Here is a 21,158-nt window from a genome sequence, read left to right as displayed (position 1 = left end):
TGGTATTCAGAATAAAAAGCTGCGCTGTTTGTTACGGCAGGTGTTAAGCTGTGCAAAGGTATAAAACTATTAGGGAGCGTTCAAAGGAGGGTGCGGAGATGGGGAAGGGTCCGTGCGACGGGCGACTGAGGTTCCTCGGTGCGCTCAGCGTGGAGCAGAGGGGAGGGCTGATGGCTGCAGCTCCTCGCAGGGCTGAGCTCTGCTCTGTGTGACAGAGGCAGGGCCCGAGGGAACGGCATGGAGTTGTGTCAAGGGAGGGGCGGCTGGGGGCTGGGGACAGGGTCTGCACCAGAGGGCGGCGGGTGTGGAACGGGCTGAACAGGGCAGTGGGCGCGGCGCCGAGTTCAAGGTGGTTGTGAACAATGCTCTCAGGCGCAGGGTTCGGTTGCAGGTGATGCCGCGAGGAGCCGCAATCGGAATCGATGACCCCGGCGGATCCCCCCCAGCTCACGCAGGACGCCCCGCACGCCAACCGGCGCCGCTGTGGGCGAGGCGCAGAGTCGCCGCACCGCCCCCGGTCCGCCCTGCAGGGCGGGGCGCTGAGCAGCACCTCCCGCCCACGTGACACCGCTCCCCCCGCTCGCCCTGGTCATATGCCGGGGGCGGGGCGGGCTCGCGCTCTGCTGCCGGGGCTGCGCTGTCGGCCGCTCCGCGACGCCGGGGTCTGAGCGACGTCGACGCATTCCGTCCGTCCGTCTGTCCCTCCGCCCGCGCGCCCCCGTCGCCGCACCATGTCCCGCTCCGCGCTGGCGGCGCTGGCCCGCGGGCTGGTGCTGGCCGCGCTGCTGGTGCTGAGCCCGGCGCGGGCGGCTCGGCAGAGGCCCAACGTGGTGCTCATCCTCACTGACGACCAGGACGTCTTCTTGGGCGGCATGGTACGGCCGGCCGGCGGGCGGGGTGGGCGCCGCGGCGCTGCCGGGGGACGCGGGGCTCGGGGCGGGAGGCCTTGGGGCCGTGGGCAGGGCCGGGCGGAGCTGCGCTGAGGGCCTGCGATGCCGTGCGGCCCCACGAGTGGGACGCGTTGCGGTGGGCAGCGTCCGCAGAGCCGCCGGCGGAGCTCGTCGTGGCGGGGCCCGGAGTGGGGCAGCGTGTGACCGCGCTGTGTGAGGCTGCTCGCCGCTCTGTCGCTTCGCGTGGTGTCCTCGCGTGTGCAGCTGACTGCTCGGTGCCTCTCTTGCAGACCCCCATGAAGAAGACCAATGCCCTCATTGCGCAGATGGGAGTCACCTTTTTAAACGCGGTAAGTGTTTGCCTTAACGCCTTGAGGCTCCGAGGTGCGAGTGTGTAGTTCGTGTTTTCGGTTTCAGAGCCTGTGAACGTGCACGCTTTGCGTGTTGTTTTAGTCCTGATTCAACGCCTACCTAGTTTTAGGTCTCAGAATAGAGCTCAAGGTCAGAGGCTGAGGGGCAGTTTTCACTTCCTAAAACCATTCGGGCTGACTTCCTCAGACTGCACAGTAAAGCTGCCTGGTCTGTTTCTTCTGTTTCTTACTGTGAGCTGAGAAATGTTAGAAGAAGGCACTTGCTGCTTTCTGTATGTTGAAATCCCACTTCGCTCTTTTTGTGTTCTAATATGTTGTCAGCTGAAATAACAGTGTGAATCAACTGGTGAGCACAGTGTTTGAATGGGTGCTTGGTGCTGCTTATCTGTACTGTGCAAGTATGGGATTGGAGAAACCGAAAGGCAGTTTCACCCACAGCATTTCGCTTGTGGAAATACTTAAGGTGTCCTTCTTTGTGTCCCATAAAGTGCATGTTTTGTTAATTTTTGAAGCCAGTGAGCTCTTCAATCAACCTGTTATCTGGTATTTTAAAACTGCAAGTTTTAAGGAAAAATGTTTTTCAGTATCAATCCTGTCTCTTTTATTCCTGTTCTTTCTAGTATGTTCCCAGTGCACTTTGCTGTCCCAGTCGTGCGAGCATTTTAACAGGGAAATATCCTCATAACCACCACGTTGTCAATAACACTCTGGAAGGGAACTGCAGCAGCAAGTCGTGGCAGAAGATACAAGAACCAAACACCTTCCCAGCACTGCTCAAATCAATGTGTGGTTATCAAACATTCTTTGCTGGAAAGTACTTGAATGAGGTATTTTGCGCTTATATTTTTACTGTGGCATAACACGCTTGCCTTTATCCACCTTTCTAAAATGGCTTCTGGCTTTGTGTGTAATGGATATTGAATCCCGACTGTATTTCAAATGATATTACTTGGATAAACAATTCTCTGAATTCACTGAAGCAGGGTAAATAACGTGCAAAGTTGAGATCTTTAACTTAGCTTAGTTAAAATCAGATTCTTAGTTGCCTGAAGGTTTTTTTTAAAGTTAATTGTGAAAGGATGATAGGATCCATAGGCATCTTTCAGTGTGTTTGGCTGTGCCACTTGATGGGCATCAGGTTTTTCATGACTGTAAGAAATGGTACGTGACTGGCACATGGTAGCTATGAAGAATATCATCAGGCCTGCACCAGTCTGGGGAAGATGTCAGAATAATGCTACTTAAAGAAAAAGAATAAACTTCTCTCACTATTTGCAATTGATATATTCCCTTGAACATGACTATTTTCTTTTTAGCACTTAATTGCTGTTTTAAGTATTAAATGTTCACTGAAGCAAGTTTATTGAGAGAGTACCTAGTACCAGAGCTCTTGGCAGAGCTTACTCAGCACTTTGTTATTAAATCATTTTTTTGTGTGCTTTTTGTTGTTGGTTTTTTTTTTTCCTAAGCTGTGGTTCATGGTAGCTTATAGTAAGCTTTAAAACTTTTCCCTGAAAGCACTAAGATTTGTTTTACTTCTAGCATAGAGGAGTTGTATTTGCAGTGACTTAAAGTTCTTAACAGCGTTATTTTCCTTGTCTTTTGGTGGAAAATGTTGATGGTGTAACAGAATAATGGAACATGAGTGAGTATTCTAGCCAGGCACAAATCTGCCTCTGCTGCAGTCAATGAGGCAGCTGGGGAAGGGAAGTTTATCTGGCTTCCTCTGAGCATCCCTTGAGTCAGCACCATCTCCTGTCCCTCCAGTTTGGGGAGCCGTGTAGATGTGAGAGGGCAGCCTTGAGAAGATACATTGTGTTGCTCTGAGGCACCCTCTGTTTTGGATTTGGCACTGATTCAGCAGCCAGTTTCCTTTTTTTGCTGTCTTAAGGCCTGATTGTTCTTAATCATTTGTCTCTAAGATGACAGCTACTAGCACTGATTTAAGTTCACACTGACTCTTCGTACAGAGTGATGGAGGCTGTCAGTCTACTTGAGTTTTCTTTAGTCTCTTAGCTGTTAGCACAAAACCCAAGTCTGTCTTATTGCGTACGTTCTGGTAGTGTGTTCTTGCATGTTGATGTACTGGATGTCCTGCAGATCTCTGTATGATTTCATGTGTGGACTGGAAGAGGGTATAAGATTTAAATATTATCATTGAATTCCAGATTTTCATTGACTGTCTTTTTAGTTACTTTAACCCTTGTCTCTCTAACAGCCTGTAAATATGCTTTTACATACAAATATATTTGTTTTTTTTCTGTTCTGAAATTTAATTTGACTTAATGGTGTTTCTGGCTAGTGTTGGATAAAGCACATGAATATGAAGCATAATCTCTAGCTTTTGTTTGCGATAACTGAAATTGAGTCACAATCTGTCTTTTTTTCAGTATGGAGCAGAGGATGCAGGAGGAGTAAGTCATGTCCCTCCAGGATGGAGTTTTTGGTATGCTTTGGTATGTGATTGTTGTTAAAATACTTAATTTTGATAGTTTTGTAATCCAGCTCATGTTCTGAATTTTACTGGTCATGAAACAGAGAGCATGGAACATAGAATCATAGAATCATAGAATCACTAAGGTTGGAAAAGACCTAAAAGATCACCCAGTCCAACCGTTCACCTATTCCCAATAGCTCCTACTAAACCATGTCCCTCAACACAACATCCAGTCTTTCCTTGAACACCCCCAGGGTCGGTGATTCCACCACCTCCCTGGGCAGTCCATTCCAGTGCCTGACCACCCTTTCTGAAAAGTAATACTTCCTCATGTCCAGCCTGAATCTCCTCTGCCGTAGCTTGAAACCATTCCCCCTGGTCCTATCACTAATGACACGAGAGAAGAGGCCGACATCTAACAACTTAATGCAGATCTTCCCTTTCTTCCTCTCTACTGTATATCAGTCCACTGGCCTTCACAAGGGCTGCTTTTACTGAACTGCCTAGGAAAAAACCTTGGAATGTAAAGCCAAAGCAGTGCAAGATAATGCTGCAGCATGTGATGTTGTTGGGGCTAGTTCTGAGGATTCTTGCAGTGTCCTTAGGACAGATGCTTGAAACCAAGTTGACCGGTGTTGGGAGTTTTGATTATTTCAAGTATATTCATTATGTATGTTGCTCTACATAAATGTGTGTAACTTTTCATTCTCACAGGAGAAAAATTCCAAGTACTACAACTATACTCTTTCAGTAAATGGCAAAGCACGAAGGCATGGTGAGAACTACAGTGTCGATTATCTGACGGATGTACTGGTAGGAAATTCTGCTACATTCTGTGTTACAAAAAATGCTTATGGCCAAATAATGCCTTATGCTGGGGGGCTGGGGAGGGGTGGTAAAGGCAGTTTAAGCTTCAGTAGTTCATAAAATACTGAATGATTGCATTGTCATAGCACTAGGCAGGCATCAACCAGCAAAACAAGATTCTGGGTATGTTTGAAAAATAGGAAGTTTATGTGTAGAAGCTATGGAAAGGAAATATGTTCCAACAACCTGTTTTCTAGCAGTAGCCTCGCTGAGAGGTTAATAGTGACTGCTGTGGTATGTGAGGAATGTGATGCATACAGGCAGTGTCTTAAATTACTTCATAGCAGACTGTATTTCTTTACAATAGACAACTTCTGTAGCAGGTTAACTGCATCGAGATTTCAATAGGAAGTTAAGTGTAAAAAAAATAAGAAGAGACTTTGGTAGATGTTGTGTGTATATCAGTATCTTATAATCTTTAATTAAATCAAACTGGTAGATTGAATATATAAAAGCCTAATCTGCGCACCTGAGATTGGGAGGGCAATAAATGTGCTTTGTCAAAATGTGTAGTTGACCCTGAACTTTAACTTCTTTATTCTCTTTAATATTAAAGAAGTAAATAACAAAAGCAATAAATGCATAAAATACAGAAGTAATAATTACAGCCTTCCTTGTAGTTTTCTTGAGTCCCTGTTTAGCAAGTAGCTTGGATTTTCTGTGGATTTTTCTATTGTATTTTCATCCTCCTCATCCTGCCTCCCATAGTTACAGTCTTAGGTTAATGCACTGTTGTAGTGTATTACATGGCATTGCTAGGAGCTCACATGCTCAGGAAAACATTCCTCTGAAAAGCCTCCTCGAGCAGTGAGTTTGTGATCTTCTGCTGACTAGTGAGGTTCACTGCCAGTTCTTTAACCTAGACAGCTGCTTACCAGGAACAGAACTGATTGATGTTTCTCAAGGCATGGAACAGCTGTCTGATTAAATTTAGATTTACAGTGGCTAAAGCTGGATTGGAATTGGTAAACCAGAAGAGAGGCTATCCTGTTACTGGTATTGTACTGGTCTTTTTGATCCTTCAGTAGCTCATAAGCATTTTGACCAAGATTATATTTGTGGTGGGTTGCCTGTTGATACACCAGTGTATTATGATGAATTTTCAGTGTGTTGCATTCTACTCTCTGCCACCAAGAATTCCACTTTCTAGCTATGAAATACGTATTTATCATTTCAGGTTAGTGTTTCAGTTTAATTCAGTGGGTGGGCAGTGCACACCATGTGAGTGTTGCCAAATGTGCAGTGACAGAGACCACCAGGAAGAGCAATAAGTAGCTTATGCAGAGTTCCTGTGTTACTTGACCCAGTGCACAGTCTCCTTGTTCTGACTGAGGACATGAGTAATTGAGTCTAGTATTAAGAATTTGAACACCTGGATCAGTTTACCTCTCTCATACTGGTTTGTGTAAACTGTTTTTATCCTTCCTTAAGTGTATCATCATATGGCTAAGGTCCAGCCTCTATTGCTTATATGTGGGAATTTGGGGGGGGGGGAAGATGAAGTCATATTGGCAGGGGGAATTCCTAGCATTTCTCCAATTCTAAAGGATGAAGAGGAAATACGAAGAGGGATGTATTAATCAGAAAGGAAAAGAAAATGTTGGAAAATCCAAATAGTAGAGAACTATCCAGCAAGTAATACCTTTGAAGCTTTAATTTCAAAGACTGAACAAGGGAAGGCGAAATGAAACTCTTCACAGTGTTTCCCTGAAATTGTATGTAGACAGAAATGAAAATGAAAGTGCAAAAAAGTGACATGAGTGATTGGAATCTGTTGCTGTGCTTCATTAAAGCTTCAGGCTTCACCAGCAGAAATGTGACACTCCTTAGAAACTAAGGAGCTAGCTGTGGAATGAGCAAACCCTGTAAGCTGTGGAGATGAAAGACTTTTTCTCAACTTTGCCTACTTCAGAGGGCAACTGAATCTGACAGTATGTGATCTGTCAGGCAGGAGATGGCATCTGAGACCCTCAGACTGTATTGAAGTTTCAGTTTTACTTGATAAGGGAAGGATTTGGGTGGATTCTGTTGATGCTTGAAGTAGGCACAGTGGGATGAAAAGCTGGAGTTATCTTCTACATCTTTTTGATGAACCTTCTGGTGTAAGCAAAGGTCTGAAGTAGAATGCTGTTCAGAGATGTGGGACAAATAACTTCTTCAACACTTGGGATTATTTTTATCAGGAGATGCAGTTTTGAACACTTGTAGATGGTAGTAAATCACCTCAGAAACTTATTATTTGCCCAGGCTCTAAATGTTATATGTGTGTAGTTTGGATTTTTGAATACTGTTTTCCTTTAGAACTAAGACTTTTTTTCTTTAACAAAACTATTCACAGGCTAACATGTCGTTGGACTTCTTGGAGTATAAATCTAATTTTGAACCTTTCTTTATGATGATCTCAACCCCAGCGCCACATTCGCCTTGGACAGCTGCTCCACAGTATAAAAACAGCTTTCAGAATGTCAGTGCACCAAGAAACAGCAATTTTAACATTCATGGGAAGGTAAGCTGTCTAGCAAGAATTTGTGGAGATTACTAGTTGGTGAGAGCAGTAAGCAGCGATTCTGACTTGCTTATTAAAATTAAAGGCAAATTTAAAAAAAAAGGTTTGCCCTCCTGGCAAATCTGCTCCTACTTGACAAGTTTTTGAGGCCAGTTAGAAGACTTTGTGAAATCATGAAACACGGGGCCTAGAGTCATTAAAGACTTTAGTAATTTGGCTTTCATTCGTTGAGATAACCTGTAACCAGAATTGATCAGCCTGGTGTTACACACTTGGGGATGTTTGTGACAGGCAGCATCTTCCCTGCTGCCAGTAAGTTTTAACCTTATATGATCTAGCTCAGATTATTCTGCTTCTCACTCAGCAGTAAGTGGAAGTGGAAGTTCTAGACAGTTGATCTGCTATTTTAGTTTCGAATACAAACTTCACCACTGTTCAGTGTTCAATCCATTCACTTCAGGATTTACTCCTACGTGGAGCCCAGTGAAACCACTTTTGAGCTCACTGTGGCTCATGCAGTCCTGGGTGGAACTTGCTCTTTAACTGAGAACTATGGCTTACAAAGTGACACTGTGCTTCAGCATGATGTATAACTTTGACTGAAAGGGGAGAAAAGAGTTGTTATGTTTTGGTGTAGTGGAAATTGGAATCTTTTTGCCATATAAGGTTGTTAATTTTGTCTTAGGTTCCATTGTGAGAAGTGAACACTTTCAAAATTCTGAGCTAGGAATAAGTTGACCAGTGAAGTCAGCAGCCAGCTGAAAAATGTGACATGGAAGTTCCCTTATGCGGAGCAAAGGCAAAAGCTCTGCGTATGCCCATGAGTCTGTCGTCTTGTTTTGTGCTATAATAGTTGGTAGCTAATTCCTGTAAATGCAGCAATCTTACTAGGTTTCAAAATAAGAGCAGACTAGCACCTTCCTAGACATAAAATAGCTACAGTCATTAGCAATGTGCATTTCTAATTGGTAGTGTTATTGTCTTGAAGCCTGACTCTTCCTTGAGCTCCACTATTTTCTGGGGCAAGCGTAATTCCTACGAAAGTAGTAAACATACACATAGACACTGAAGTCATTGGTGTTGTAATGTTTGCTAAGCAAACTTGCATTGTGCAGTCGTGTATTAAACACTCTTGATTCCAAGTCAATATTTCCCAGCTTCCTTATGTATGATGTGGGCAAGAGTTACTGAAAGAAGCCATGTAGGTAGAATCTCTGCATAAAGAGTAAGAATTGAGTTCTTCTATTGTCTAGTAATGTGCTTTTTGCTTAAGATCCTCAGCTGTGGATTATACCAAGTGATAGGCGGCTGTCTGGTCTCCCAAGCAGGGCTACTGATATTCCAGATGAGGTGTCCAACTAAGCTGTTCTGAGAAAAGTTGACCAAGATTTGTGTCAGGTATTTCTCTTGCATGGATTGTTTTCCCTGCGAAGTCAAAGCACAGCTCTGTCCAGATTCTGCTGGCAAGATAGCGTGTTCTGTCTCAAGGTCTTGCAGGCTTTCTTTCAGAATGGGGCATCAGGAGGCAGCAGGTTTGGTGAACAGCTCTGTATGTAATACTGTGAAAGAGATTTAGCAGGGGCTGACAGAAGTGAATGTGAGGATGGTGCATCGGTATGGAGTTGATTGAAATCAACAAATGTCTTTAGGCGTTGTGTGAAACTTCTCAGACTTACGAGAAACATAGGAAGAGAAAAATATCCAGAGAAGAGGAATTTTACCAAGTGACTTATCAGTCTGAGTTGCACAGCACAGTTATCCTGGGGAAGAGCTTTCCTGAGCCCACCTCCTGCAAAAGGGGGCAGGTGCACAGGTGACAGTGTCAGCTCCATCTTCTGAAGAACTTTGGCTGAGCTGGGGATAGTATGTGTTCTGTCTTTCTTCACTTCTGCACTCCTTTACAGCTGGTGCAAAAGCAAGATCTGAATAAAGTGAATTAAAGCAAACTGGTTATGAAATCGGTTTTTCATGCCAGAAATCCTTTCTTCTGTCTGCAAAACAGAAAATGAGGAATTGAGTAACTGCAGAGGGTATGAGTCACTTTGTTGTGAGTCCTTGAAGTCCAAGCCCTTTCCAGTCATTCACTTGTGACAAAAGGAAAGTTGTGTAACTAGAGGCTCTAGAGAAGAGTGACCAGCTAAATATAGGCTCAAGCTCAAGGTGGCAAGTGGATCATCTCCAACTTCCTAAATGAAAAATTATAAAGCTACACTGACATAACTTTATTCTGCTCCCCCGCTAATATTAACCTTTGGTTTATTCACAACAGACTTTTGCTTGTATCGTGTAGTGGCTGAGCCAGTTCAGACCAATGCTTCAGGATGTGAGAGTGTAACTTTTTGTAGGAGTTAAAGCATCTCTGTTACATGGGGGAAGTGAGCAATGAGAGGAGAAGGGCAAGAGCTGTTTCTGGAACACAGAGATGAGTCCAAAAAAATATTTAGCCCTTTAGCAAAACAATCACACTTTTTCTGGAATTAAAAAAATAAAAATCAAACTAAAAGCAAGGGAAGTAGAAACCACCTCAGTCTGTAGCCTTGGAGTTCATAGGCTACCAAGAATCTGTTAGTGACAGGTCTTTTTTCTCACCTGTCAATAAGTCAGGTAGTCTTAATTGCCTTTGAATTTCTACCCACCTCTCTACTTCTGTTAGTATGCTCACAAGTATGAATTCCCAAAGAACCACACTTAGACAGCCATGTCCAATCTTACAATGTACTCAATCCCTGAGTTGTTTGTTTTTTTTTCTCCCATTAGACTTATATCATGGAGCTTGCTGGATTTTTGGTAGCTACTGAAATGTTATGTTTGGGAGGGCCTTCCCTAGCAGTTTTCACAAATTCCTTTCCTGGACTGCTTTGGAAGCATCCAACGCAGGCATAATGGAGCTGTAGAATGGTCTGTTCTTGCCACTTGGGTCTTACATGAGCTAAGAGCAGAAAATTGGACTCGGGTTATTTTGATAGCATTTTCTAGCTGCTTAATAGCAATCATGATCACAAATCTGTGATCAGTCTAATAGAGGTATAATAGTTGACACAAAACTTTTCTTGTACTTCTGTTCTGCACTGCTCTTTTTCTTTTTCAGAACAAGCACTGGTTAATTCGGCAAGCAAAGACTCCAATGACTAACTCTTCAATACAGTTTCTAGATGATGCTTACAGGAAGAGGTAATTTTTGTTTCTTAAGATAAAAAGTCTTCCAAGGTCATAATACATCTGACAGCAGATTTTGAGTTACCTCTGCTAGTTGTCTGACATCCATCTCAGCAGACCTGACTTTCAGTTTACTTTCTGAAAAGAAACTTGTAATTGACTTCCAAAGTATTTTGCCTGTAAATCATAGGAAGATGAGTCATGCTTAGTATCTTAGCTGCCTTTCTTTCAGTGCAGAATATATATGAAATATTATCAATGTATTGGCCAGCTAATCTCATTAACATTGGCTTTCAGTCTGTTCTGTCTCTTTATTTGCATCTCTTTAGGTGCAAATATCTGTAATAACTGGCCAAGGCAAGTGCTTGATTCCTTTCTATAAGGGGTAGGATGAATGTGAAGGTGTAACTTGCTCCCTTTTTCTTAATGCAAGGAAAGATGTTTCCCTTGTAGATTAGGCTTACATTGTAGATTTCTTTGGAAGTTTTGAATTAAACACTAGCTTAACTAACTTTAAATGTTAAACTCACTTTTGACAAGTTATCAGGTACTAGCCTGTTGCTTTGGAGATGGAAGACCAAGGTTTTTGGGTTTTCTTTTTCCCCAGACTCTTGCTTTACAAAATGCTAAGATAAAAATATGCAACCAAATCTTAAATAAAGCCTGGAGACAAGAAGAAATAATAATTGAATAAGTCCAGGTTAAATTCAATGTAATGTTAGCCTGTGGAAGTCTTATCGTTGGATTCTCAGCAGCAGTGTCAGTGGCAGACCCTGAGGCAAGGGAAGGAAATAATCTTTGGCAGTTTAAGGCCTTTAGTTACATTGCAATAGTAGATCCTGATACTGCATGGGTGATACAAAACAAGTGATGTGCTTTTCAGGCAGGAAGGATCCCAAAGAGAAAACTAAGTTATTGGCAGACTTGTATTTTAGTATTAAACATTAGATATGAAGAAATAATAACGTGACCTTGCTGAAGGACTGTTTGCTGCTGTGTTGCTTCAAAGTTACTCCTGGCTGTCTCCAGATAAGGTTAGAAGTAACTGTCACTTTGACGTCTTCCTCAGACACTTCAGAATAAAATCAACAAGAACTGAAGACAAACAGTTCACTTCTATCTTAAATTGCAGCCTCCAAAAGTACAATGCGATGATCTATGAAGTTTGTTTTCAGAGACTTTGAACAAAATATCTACTTCCAGTGCATTCACTGTTGATTTAAAGCATATTGTGAATGCACTACTAGTCAAAATTCTGATTTTTTTTTTTTTGTATTTTTTTTAATTTACTTTCTTGTATGAATTGTTTTGTTTCTGTTAGGTGGCAAACTCTGCTGTCAGTAGATGACCTGGTAGAGAAGCTAGTGAAGAAATTGGAAAACCATGGAGAATTAGATAACACATACATCTTTTACACATCAGACAATGGCTTTCATACTGGTAAGCTTTTCACTGTTTACTGAATGCTTGTAGAAGCTTCAGAAGTGGCATAGCTTCTCACTCTTGTGACCATTGCAGAAAATGGGAACAGCAACTGTGGAAAACTGCAGGTATGAGAAGTACAGATCTGAATTGCAAAACATCCTGCAGTTGTAATGTAGGGTGTTTGAGGGATTTATGTCTTTCTAATTTTCAGCGTTGTCTGTCACTGTGAAATGAGACAGAGGAAGGATCTCTGTTCTGTAAAGCTGACCAGTAAAAATCTGTCTCAAAGACCTGTCTGGAACGTGTTGCACAAGTGAAAATGTGTTATCCAAGCTAATAAACTTTGAATTATGTCTTACAGGAGCTGACAACTTCAAAATATCTTCTGCTTTTTTAATGAAGCAAATAACCTCTTCTGGCTGCTTAAAATTAATTGCTGGAAATTGAGTAACAAGCCTTTCTAAACATTAAAGAAGATGCTGTCTAATTCTCTTTCTTCTCCAATACAGGACAGTTTTCTTTGCCAATAGACAAACGGCAGCTGTATGAGTTTGATATCAAAGTTCCATTGCTAGTTCGAGGACCAGGGATAAAACCCAATCAGACAAACAAGGTAAGTGAAGAGAGAATACAGCTTGACTTCTGTTGTTTCACTGTTAACCACTTCAGGTAATAGTTGGTCAATGAAATACGAGGTGGTAGGAAATGCAAATACTCCATTCTTATTAAAAAAAAAAAAAAAGAAAAAAAAGGCTGTACACCCTTGCTTGAAGCAGTAAATTTAAACATTTCAGGAGATGTGGAGATCATTTTCTGGAGATTCTAGCATTGATTGTGTAGGTAACAGGTTCTGTTAGCCTATAAAGATGAAATTAAGTAGTGTTTAGGTGTACTTAAAACAGAAATCTCATCGGTGTATTTGCTAGGTTCTGGTCTTCTGAGCTAACAGTTCTCTTCACCTTGCAGATGCTTGTTGCAAATATTGATTTGGGTCCCACTATTCTGGATATTGCAGGATATGACTTGAATAAGACCCAGATGGATGGAATGTCACTATTGCCACTGTTGGTAAGCAGACAACCAGGGATAGTAAGCAGTAATAGGGATGATTCTTCAAAGGGAATACTATTTCCTTCAACAGACTGGGTGGACTTCCAATCCATATTCGTCTCCTGTTGGCATTTTCACACAGAACATTGACAGTTTATTGGGGAAAAGCATGGGCACACAGTTTAAATGCAGGTGCATTGTAATGACCTGTGGTCATTTTGTAATAGAAAGTTGTCACGCTTTGACTAATCCTGCAATCTGTAAGAATTCCTGTTCTGAAGGTTGCATGTTTCCGTTTTGCAACCTTCCCTCCCTTTTCCTTAGGACTCCTCAGCACAGACACAAGGAGAGTAGATTGTTCTTACTGTGTTTTGCTTTTCTGAAGAGCATTTCTCAGTGAACTCTACAAAACTGTAGGTGGTTTCATAAAGTAAAGCTGACCTTTCCAATAAGTGAGCGGAAGCCTACTTAAATAAAGCTGCTTGTAGTTTATCCTTTTAGTTTTAATTAAATTTAGTCTATAAATTGAAGGCAGCTTACTTGGAAATGTAGGAGATCATCCAGATTTAAGACAGTGCTTTGCTATTAAAACCTTCTATCCAAACTTTAAGCTGTTCTTCTGATGGATGAGGGTGAAAGGTGTCTGTTTAAACTGACAATCAAAAATGTGGAAGATGTTATTTCACTGTGTATGCCTGTGGCAGCACTGTGTATTAACTTTAAACTACTTCTCCTCCCTCTCTTAAAACGTATCTACAAATAGAGCAGCTTAAAATGTAGTTGCTTCTTAAAGCTGTTTATCTTTTCTTACGCCAGGGCTATCTTTTGCATCTGTTGTAGTCATGTGATACAAATCAAAGACAAACAGCCTTGTTACAGGGCTCCTGTCTGTAACACTGTAGTATCCGTACGGCTTACTGTTTGTGTTACGGCTTGGTTACTTATGAGCTGAAGGTATTATTACTTCAGTAGCTTTTTCTTGAAGGGTTGAGGTGGGATATCTTTTGTTGGATCCTTGTCTTTCAGCTACCCAAAGAATTCTAATCTAAGGCTGAATGTTAGTTTAAGACTGACATAAACTAGGGACCACAACTCGCCTTGTAAGCTGTGGCCATTGTCTGTGTTATGCAAGGCACGGGAATCTTCTGTTTCGTAGTACAGTGAATGCTAAGTCATGTCCTCTCCTCCTAGAGAGGAGACAAAAATGTGACATGGAGGTCAGACTTTTTGGTGGAGTACCAAGGAGAAGGATACAACGGCAGTGATCCTACCTGTCCTGGCCTTGGACCTGGAGTCACGGTAAGTAGGACAAGAATGTTACATTAGAACACAGAAACTGACGTATCTGTTCTGTGGATAGAAGCAAGCTTCCAGTAGGAACTAGCCCTGTAAGTGCTGTGCAGTATTAAAGAATCAGAAGGAAGCATCCAGCCATGCAGAACTGGTGTGTCCATATGACCATATAGAACAGTCACCCTTTCAGTGGGAATCTATGGAGACTATGGGCTATACAAGTATCTAGAAAGGTGTTGACTTCAGAAGATGGCTGGCAGGGATGTAGTCTTCCTTCTGTGGTTCCAGTGGCCTCCTCACACTGTTCTTACTTTCTAGCTGTTTGTTACTGGCTGAATCAAAGTTTGCTCTAAGTAAAGCATGCCCTTTGTGTTGTATTTAATGTGTTTTGTGCTGTTCATTCAGTGTGTATACATTAGCATCCCAGACAAAATTTATTTAATCATTGTGAATTCACTAATAACGCTGTCTTGAATTTAGAAGAGATGATTTTTTGCTTAACATCCCCAGCAGAGCCTTAAGTGTGTTAGACTAAGATCCTGGCGTTCATTAATTAACTGCAGTTGGCTTGAGCTGGTGTAGACTCTGGGGAAAGGATTGCTAGTTCATCTTTCTTAATTTTAAATATTTAACTGCTTACTTCTCAGCACTGCTTCCCAGATTGTGTCTGTGAAGATTCCTATAACAACACGTACGCTTGTGTAAGGACAATGTCAACTTCCTGGGATCTGCAGTACTGTGAATTTGATGACCGGGAGGTGAGTCCACATCAGGCATTAGCTGTTCCCAGCTATGCAGGTGATGATCTACAGTCTTGTCTGCTCTAAATGGTTTGCATAACGTATTCTGAAAAGCAGACGAGCGTTACTTGCAGTGAGGTATTTAACAATCAATGAGAATGTTTGAACAAAAGTTTGTGCTGAGGTTCTGGCAGGAAAAAGAGGGTGGGGAAGGTGGTATAGTTTAAACTATCGTTACTGCCTTCTGGCATCACCTAACAGCCTCTGGAGAGCTGTGCTTGGGCTGAGTTCATTTCTCAGTCTTAATTCCATGTGGCTGATTCCTCTGTACTGCTGATAAATACTTCTGTTCCATTGCACCTCTGCTGTTCTTAAGTTCAACTCTGTTTGTCAGGAAGAGCTGAAAACTCAGGCTAATCATTTCTCCTCTATTGCCCACTTGTTTGTCTATTCTGGCCAAACAAGTGTAAGTTACAACTGAGGAAGGTCTCTAATGTTGTTTGGGAGAATGTGATATACAGTCCCCTGTCCAGAAACTATTCAAATCTCATTAGTGGAGCACCACCTCCATACATGAAACATGTGGTTTTTAGGTCTGATCTTTGAGTTCACTTGCATGCAGTTTGCTCCAGAGAGCATACTGAGGTTGAGGCAAGTGTTCTGGTCACAAATTCTATAAACTGCAATGTCAGCATGTGTGTAGTGAATGTATAAGCATCAGCTGTCCCCAGTTACCATGCTGCCACACACAAAGTTCTAGTAACCTGCAATAAATGACTTAAACTGGAACAGTAAATACCACAAGATAGTTTTTGTGAGGAGACAGCAGAAAAGACGATAGGAAATCAAGGTAGCAGGTCCTGCACTCCATTGGCTGTTGAATTTCTGGGTTACTCAGCTTACCTGGGTCAGCTGAATTAAGACAGCAATACTGGAAAGATGCACTGATGTAGCTTTTGAAACCTTCCAGTAAACCTTCCCAGAAAGCTTGTTACCAAGGTCTGTCCTGATGAATCTTTATCGCAGTTAGACACAACTGAGCCAGTGTTAATCAACATCATCTGCAATCACAACGTACTGGAGCACAGACAAAACATCAGCTGCACTCTTAAGATATGTTCAGCTACTGTTTGTCCCACAGAATGGTTCAGAGATTTAATGTACCAGAAACCAAATCTGCCCTGAAGTTGCCTAGACAAATCTAGTTCTTTAAGTATGTGCACACACAAAAGCTTTTCTTTCATTAGGTCTAAACATTTCTACTGAGAATACTTTGTACATGTAGTTAAGATGTGCCTGAGTTCTGACAACTGGCAGTACATAAGCATATGTATATAAAATGGTGATGTGATGGTCATCAACTAGTATTTTAAGATCCATTAATGAAAAGACAACCAGCTTCCCTGTGACTTTTTCCTCTGGAGTCGTAGGCTGAAGGTGGGGGCCCACATACGTATATGAAGTATCTACCTATATTGAGGCAGCTGAACATTTTAGATGAGAGCAAAACTCTTCCAACAGCACTACAGCAAAAGTTTAGCTTAACATACATTCTGACCTCTGACTGTTTATTCACCTGGCTGCATATTGCTTCTGTACGAGTGTGCCACAGTGTAACTGAAAATCACATTTGAGATTATTTGGGAACGGCATTTGATTAATAGTATATAATGGTGGTAAATGTTAATTAACATTTAGGACTTCAATACAGTATGGGAACTTTATGTTAAACAGGTGTTTGTGGAAGTGTATAACCTGACTGCAGATCCACACCAGATCAATAACATTGCCAAAACGATCGATCAAGAAATTCTAGAGAAGATGAATTACCGATTAATGATGCTGCAGTCGTGTGCAGGAGCAACTTGCCGTACACCTGGAGTCTTTGATCCTGGGTAAACACTGTGTCAATTCATAGTACTTTTAAGTATAGCCATGTATTTTTAAAAGACTGAGCTTTCATAGAGGTCTCATTTATGATGAGACAGAATATCCCAGGCACATATACTTCTGTTTACTAGAAATAGTTTGATGCTTATCTATCTTGAATGCTTAATCTCTATTTTAATTGAACCTACCAAATGTAACTTGATGGCATTAATACTACTACTTTAATCTTGTCAGCCACCATTGACTTAGCATAGCTAAATCTTGCAGCTATTTTGAGTAGTCAGGCAAGTGACTTCAGGTTTGCCTGCAAGCAACAAAGAGCTCTGCATATTTCTGTAGGCAGGGATTTTCCGGATATTTGCTGTGATTATTCCTGGATTGTTCCTGGCTGTTAACAAAGAACACTTAGCTCAGGACATAAGCTGTTCATGCTAGAAAGCTGTTGGAAATAAATTGGGCTTCTTCAAAATTCAGTCAGCAGTCTTTTAAACTGAAACTTTAGGCACTGTTTAAAATGTTCCTATAGATGGGCTGCATAGGTCTGTAATTAGAGGCAGCAAAACCTTCTATTAAAAGGCATCTCATGAATGTTTAATGTTACACATACCGATGTGCTGTTGGTGTGTTATAGCTCGTATTTATTTCTCTGGAGAGCATCAACTCCTTAGCCGTATGTTGTTATGATTCATCTGGTAGGTGGAGTGTCACTGCTGTACGCTATTCACGTAGCATTGTACCAGAGCTATTCTAGAGATCAGCTGTTCCTAGAAGATGCTTGTTACCATGGACTAATTGTAGCTCACAAAGACTGTGTTTCTTCTTGCAGGTACAGATTTGACCCACGGCTGATGTTCAGCAATCACGGTGTTCGGGCTCGGAGGTTTTCTACGCGGTCCTTATCGAGCATTTAAGAGCCTCTTGCAATCAGCTCCCACTGACCAATTTCTCCAGTGACTGCAGCAGGTCTGTCTCTGAAACTCTCGTTGATAACAGCTGGAAGACTTACTGGGCTGTTCAAACCATGTTTGGAAGAAAAACCCTTGTCTTTAGCTGGTTGCCTTGTGCAATATGTATATTTTACAGCTGACCTGTAACTAAATCATTAGACACAGCTAAATCTCTCTTACTCAGATATTGATTACCACCTTTGTCTTTCAAGTACCTTTTCATACTCCAGGCACAGAGGTGAATTTATGGCCTATGAATCTGAACAGTTTTTGTTCTGAAGAAATCAGTAAATGCATTAGTTGAATTGGGTTAGATAGGCAGGTGCTATTGCACAGTAATGCTCACCTATATTCCATGTCACACACTTCCTTGAAGGCTGTGTTTCTGGATAGATTTCCTGTGTTGAGCTCAAAGCTCTTAATGACAATAGCAAACTAGCCCAAAACAGCGTAGGGAAGGCATTAGTCAAAACTGTAGGATCTGACTAGCAAGAGTCATTTGCAGAACTGAACTAAGTATGCAGAGTATCTTCTTTCAATGAGACCACTTTAAATGAGACCAATGAATTTTGTAGATCTGCTTTGGTAGCTTGCAAGCAAGAATGTAATTTCAGCCTCCTAGTTTGAAATGCTGGATTGGGTTGATATGTACTACTGAAAAAACTCTTAAGATTTAGTATAGGCTTCCTACTGTGTTAATCAAAACAGTGTTGGGACTAACAAGTACTCAAATAAGCGTGCCTGTATTCTGAGCTAACTGTTAAATCTGTTTCAATACATGGAAAGAAGTATTACTAAAAACCAACACCAACAGGGCACAGCAATAGACTTGATCTATCTCTAACCTCCAACTACCTGGAATTTTCTAACATATCAATTAGATTCTTGAAGTAAACTGTTTTGAGAGAAAACTAACTAAAATAAGTAAATCACTGTTCACTAGAAATTAGAGGGCAATTTTAGGCAGTTTAAGTACTTCATAGTTTCTTTTTGGTTGAGACATAACTATACAGAATCTGCAGTAAGTGGCCTTCACACCAAAGGACTGCACGTCAGGCATCTGACTGGTATGTTATCATTTAGTTTCCCTTTGGAAAGGTGATATTGTCTCTTCAACTTTCTGATTAGGCTCATCTGAAATGCAGCTGTCACTTGTACCCAAACTTGAATACCTTCCTAAATCTTGAAAAACACTTGAATTTGAGTAAGAATGTAGCTTTTCTATATATTATTGGCAAAACACTCTTCTAGAAACACCGAATTGTTTGTGTTCTGCAAGACAAATTCATGTTGTGTATGTGTAAATCAGCTGCATTATCAGGCAAGATAATCTTTCCCTTTTCAGACAAACCATGACACAACTCTCCGGTTTTCACCAGCTATTTTAGATCCCCTCTCTAAAGAGGATGTTTTTGATTTCTGTTGCCTGAAGCCTTCTACCAAGGGGGGGAAGAAAAAACCTAACAAACTAACTAGGCAATGAAGTACAACTGTATCCTAACTGCAGAGGTGCACATTCCAATACACAGATCTGCACACAGATAAAAGTAATGCTAAAATTCAGCTGATATTTCCTTTTGATTCTGAAGCACAGAAGTTGCCTTTTATTTAGCTTAGCTGCAAACTTCTGTGATGGTGTGCAGCTTAGGTTTTATAGGGCTTTTATTTCAAATCTAACTCAACGTTTTAAATCTCTTGAGTGACCAAATATTTGGAGACAAAATGCTTGAAAGGTAACTTCTCAGCTGTAGTACCTGTATCAGTACTGAGGTTTTTGGCTACTCTTAAACTACTTACATGCTTTCAGATACTCAGGACTTTATTTCCTCCATTACAGTTGTAGCTTTATGTTTTTCTCTTTGTTTTTTAAGCCTGAGGATTGTCTATCAATATCATTTAAACTCTGCTTCGGCTTTTAGAAACAAAACCAAAGTTCTTTGTGCTCTCAAGTGTTTTCTTGCACACTGAGCTAAACCTAAGGTTCATTTACTTAGTGTCTTGCTTAGGATTGGTTTTTATTTAATCTTTGCCTTGGTAGCTGTCTGGAGGCTAGTATAAAACAGTTTGCTGTACACTAAATCCTCCATAGCCCTATCAAATCTAGGAGATCATATGTCAACTTCCTACTGTTAAGTGCAAGTAATTCATGTTATGCTTCTCAGTAGACTTAAAAATAGAAGAATTTTGGGTACAGATATGTAACACTCAAAGTGATCTAAAGCCATAGTAAGCAAATCTTTCTTTTTGAACACTTTACTTTTTGCCTAATAAATAGTATGGAAGATGACAGAGTTGGTATAGATATTAAACACCTGATGAGACAATTGTACCCAGGTCAGCACTTGTGCTCTCTGCATGCACTGTAAACAGTTGCCCATCTAAGTAGACTCAATAACTTTCCTTCTGCACTCAGCATCAGGGAATCACACAATACCTGGAATCTGTCATAGGTAATAGATGTCATTCATTTGAAATTCAGAATGAAATGAGTCAGTCCTTGCTCCACCAAGATAGAGAGAAGGGCTGGTCAGGAAAATAACTTCTCACTTTGGATAAAGATTCAAGAGCTGTTCAGCAGAAGCACTTAGTTGAAGGAAGAGCAGGAAAAAACAGCTGCCTGGCTTCTGTAACCTTAGGGGAGTTTGTTGTGACTTGTCCTGGATCTGTTTCCATGAATAATTCTGAGACTTTGAAGAGCCCTGAATGAACAGTATTAATTCTTGACTTAAAATTGTTGTGAAGGAACTTATAACTTGCAGCCAGATCTGATTCCCAACCAAATGGTTTTTGTGGCTAAATTGTCTTCCTTGGATGTTCCACTTTGTATGCAATGTGATCATAGCTGCATCCATACCCTGGTACTGAAGGCATTTGTTTCAAATGAAGGGGCCTTATTGGTGCAGAGTTGTGTCTAGGTAAAATGTGATTTATTTTTCTTATAAATCATTATTCTCAAAAGCTGTGAACTTTGATCTGAGCTGGTAAAGCAGATGCTATGCAGGGAGAAATACAGTTAACTTTTACATTATTCTGAAACAAACCATGTTCTGTGTCATCGCTCTGGCCAAAGTGTGCACAGCCAGTGCACGTTCACCCAGTGTAGGCCCAGCATGCTGGTCTTCTGTGTGGAGAGTAGAGCTGTAATGCAGACAGACATGCAATCACGTACTCAAAGTAGGTACAATACCTGTTCCAACAAGTCAAGATTGACTGATTATACATTATTTCAACTACTTTCAGTTTTACTGTGATTCACTTGAAGTGATTTTTATTTGTAGTACTCTTCTCTGTATGTGAGCATACTTTGCTGTAGCGTGTTGTGAGCATCCTTAATTTCTGCTGTTTTGAACGTTTGTTTAGAAAGTGCCCTTCCAGAGGACCCTGTTCACTGCTGCACTTTTGGGGAAAGAAAAAATAAACTGCCTATCAAACTTCTTCCCTTTGTTACCGAATTTCAATTAAACCTTTCCAAAGGATCAAAGTGTGTCACGTGTCTAAACTGACTCCCTATTGCTAACCCTGTGTTCTGCCTACTGCCCCATTATGTGAAGATTCTTGCTAGTGAACTCTGATTGTAGTGGATCCT

At 41.3% G+C, this 21,158-nt stretch overlaps 1 protein-coding gene across 1 annotated transcript; it reads left to right on the top strand.

Moving 5' to 3' along the window:
* The first annotated feature begins 731 nt into the window (after positions 1-731).
* GNS (glucosamine (N-acetyl)-6-sulfatase) lies at positions 732-21,048 on the top strand. The gene is made up of 14 exons (XM_042872831.1): positions 732-875; positions 1,181-1,240; positions 1,882-2,088; positions 3,652-3,717; positions 4,413-4,511; positions 6,904-7,071; positions 10,160-10,242; positions 11,549-11,667; positions 12,162-12,265; positions 12,619-12,720; positions 13,894-14,001; positions 14,643-14,753; positions 16,470-16,630; positions 17,452-21,048. The coding sequence occupies exons 1-14, from the start codon at positions 732-734 to the stop codon at positions 17,534-17,536; spliced, it is 1,617 nt and encodes a 538-aa protein (XP_042728765.1). The 3' UTR covers positions 17,537-21,048.
* The last annotated feature ends 110 nt before the right edge of the window (positions 21,049-21,158 follow it).

Source organism: Lagopus leucura, unplaced genomic scaffold (assembly GCF_019238085.1).
Source record: "Lagopus leucura isolate 7727_CA_CO unplaced genomic scaffold, USGS_WTPT01 Super-Scaffold_100008, whole genome shotgun sequence".
NCBI classification, from domain to species: domain Eukaryota; kingdom Metazoa; phylum Chordata; class Aves; order Galliformes; family Phasianidae; genus Lagopus; species Lagopus leucura.
This window is presented reverse-complemented; position numbering and strand designations above follow the sequence as displayed.

Coding starts and splice junctions, on each gene's coding strand:
- GNS (XM_042872831.1), top strand. CDS start 732: ATGTCCCGCTCCGCGCTGGCGGCGCTGGCCCGCGGGCTGGTGCTGGCC. Junction 12,266..12,618: donor AACCCAATCAGACAAACAAG/GTAAGTGAAGAG, acceptor TTCACCTTGCAG/ATGCTTGTTGCAAATATTGA. Junction 16,631..17,451: donor CCTGGAGTCTTTGATCCTGG/GTAAACACTGTG, acceptor TTCTTCTTGCAG/GTACAGATTTGACCCACGGC.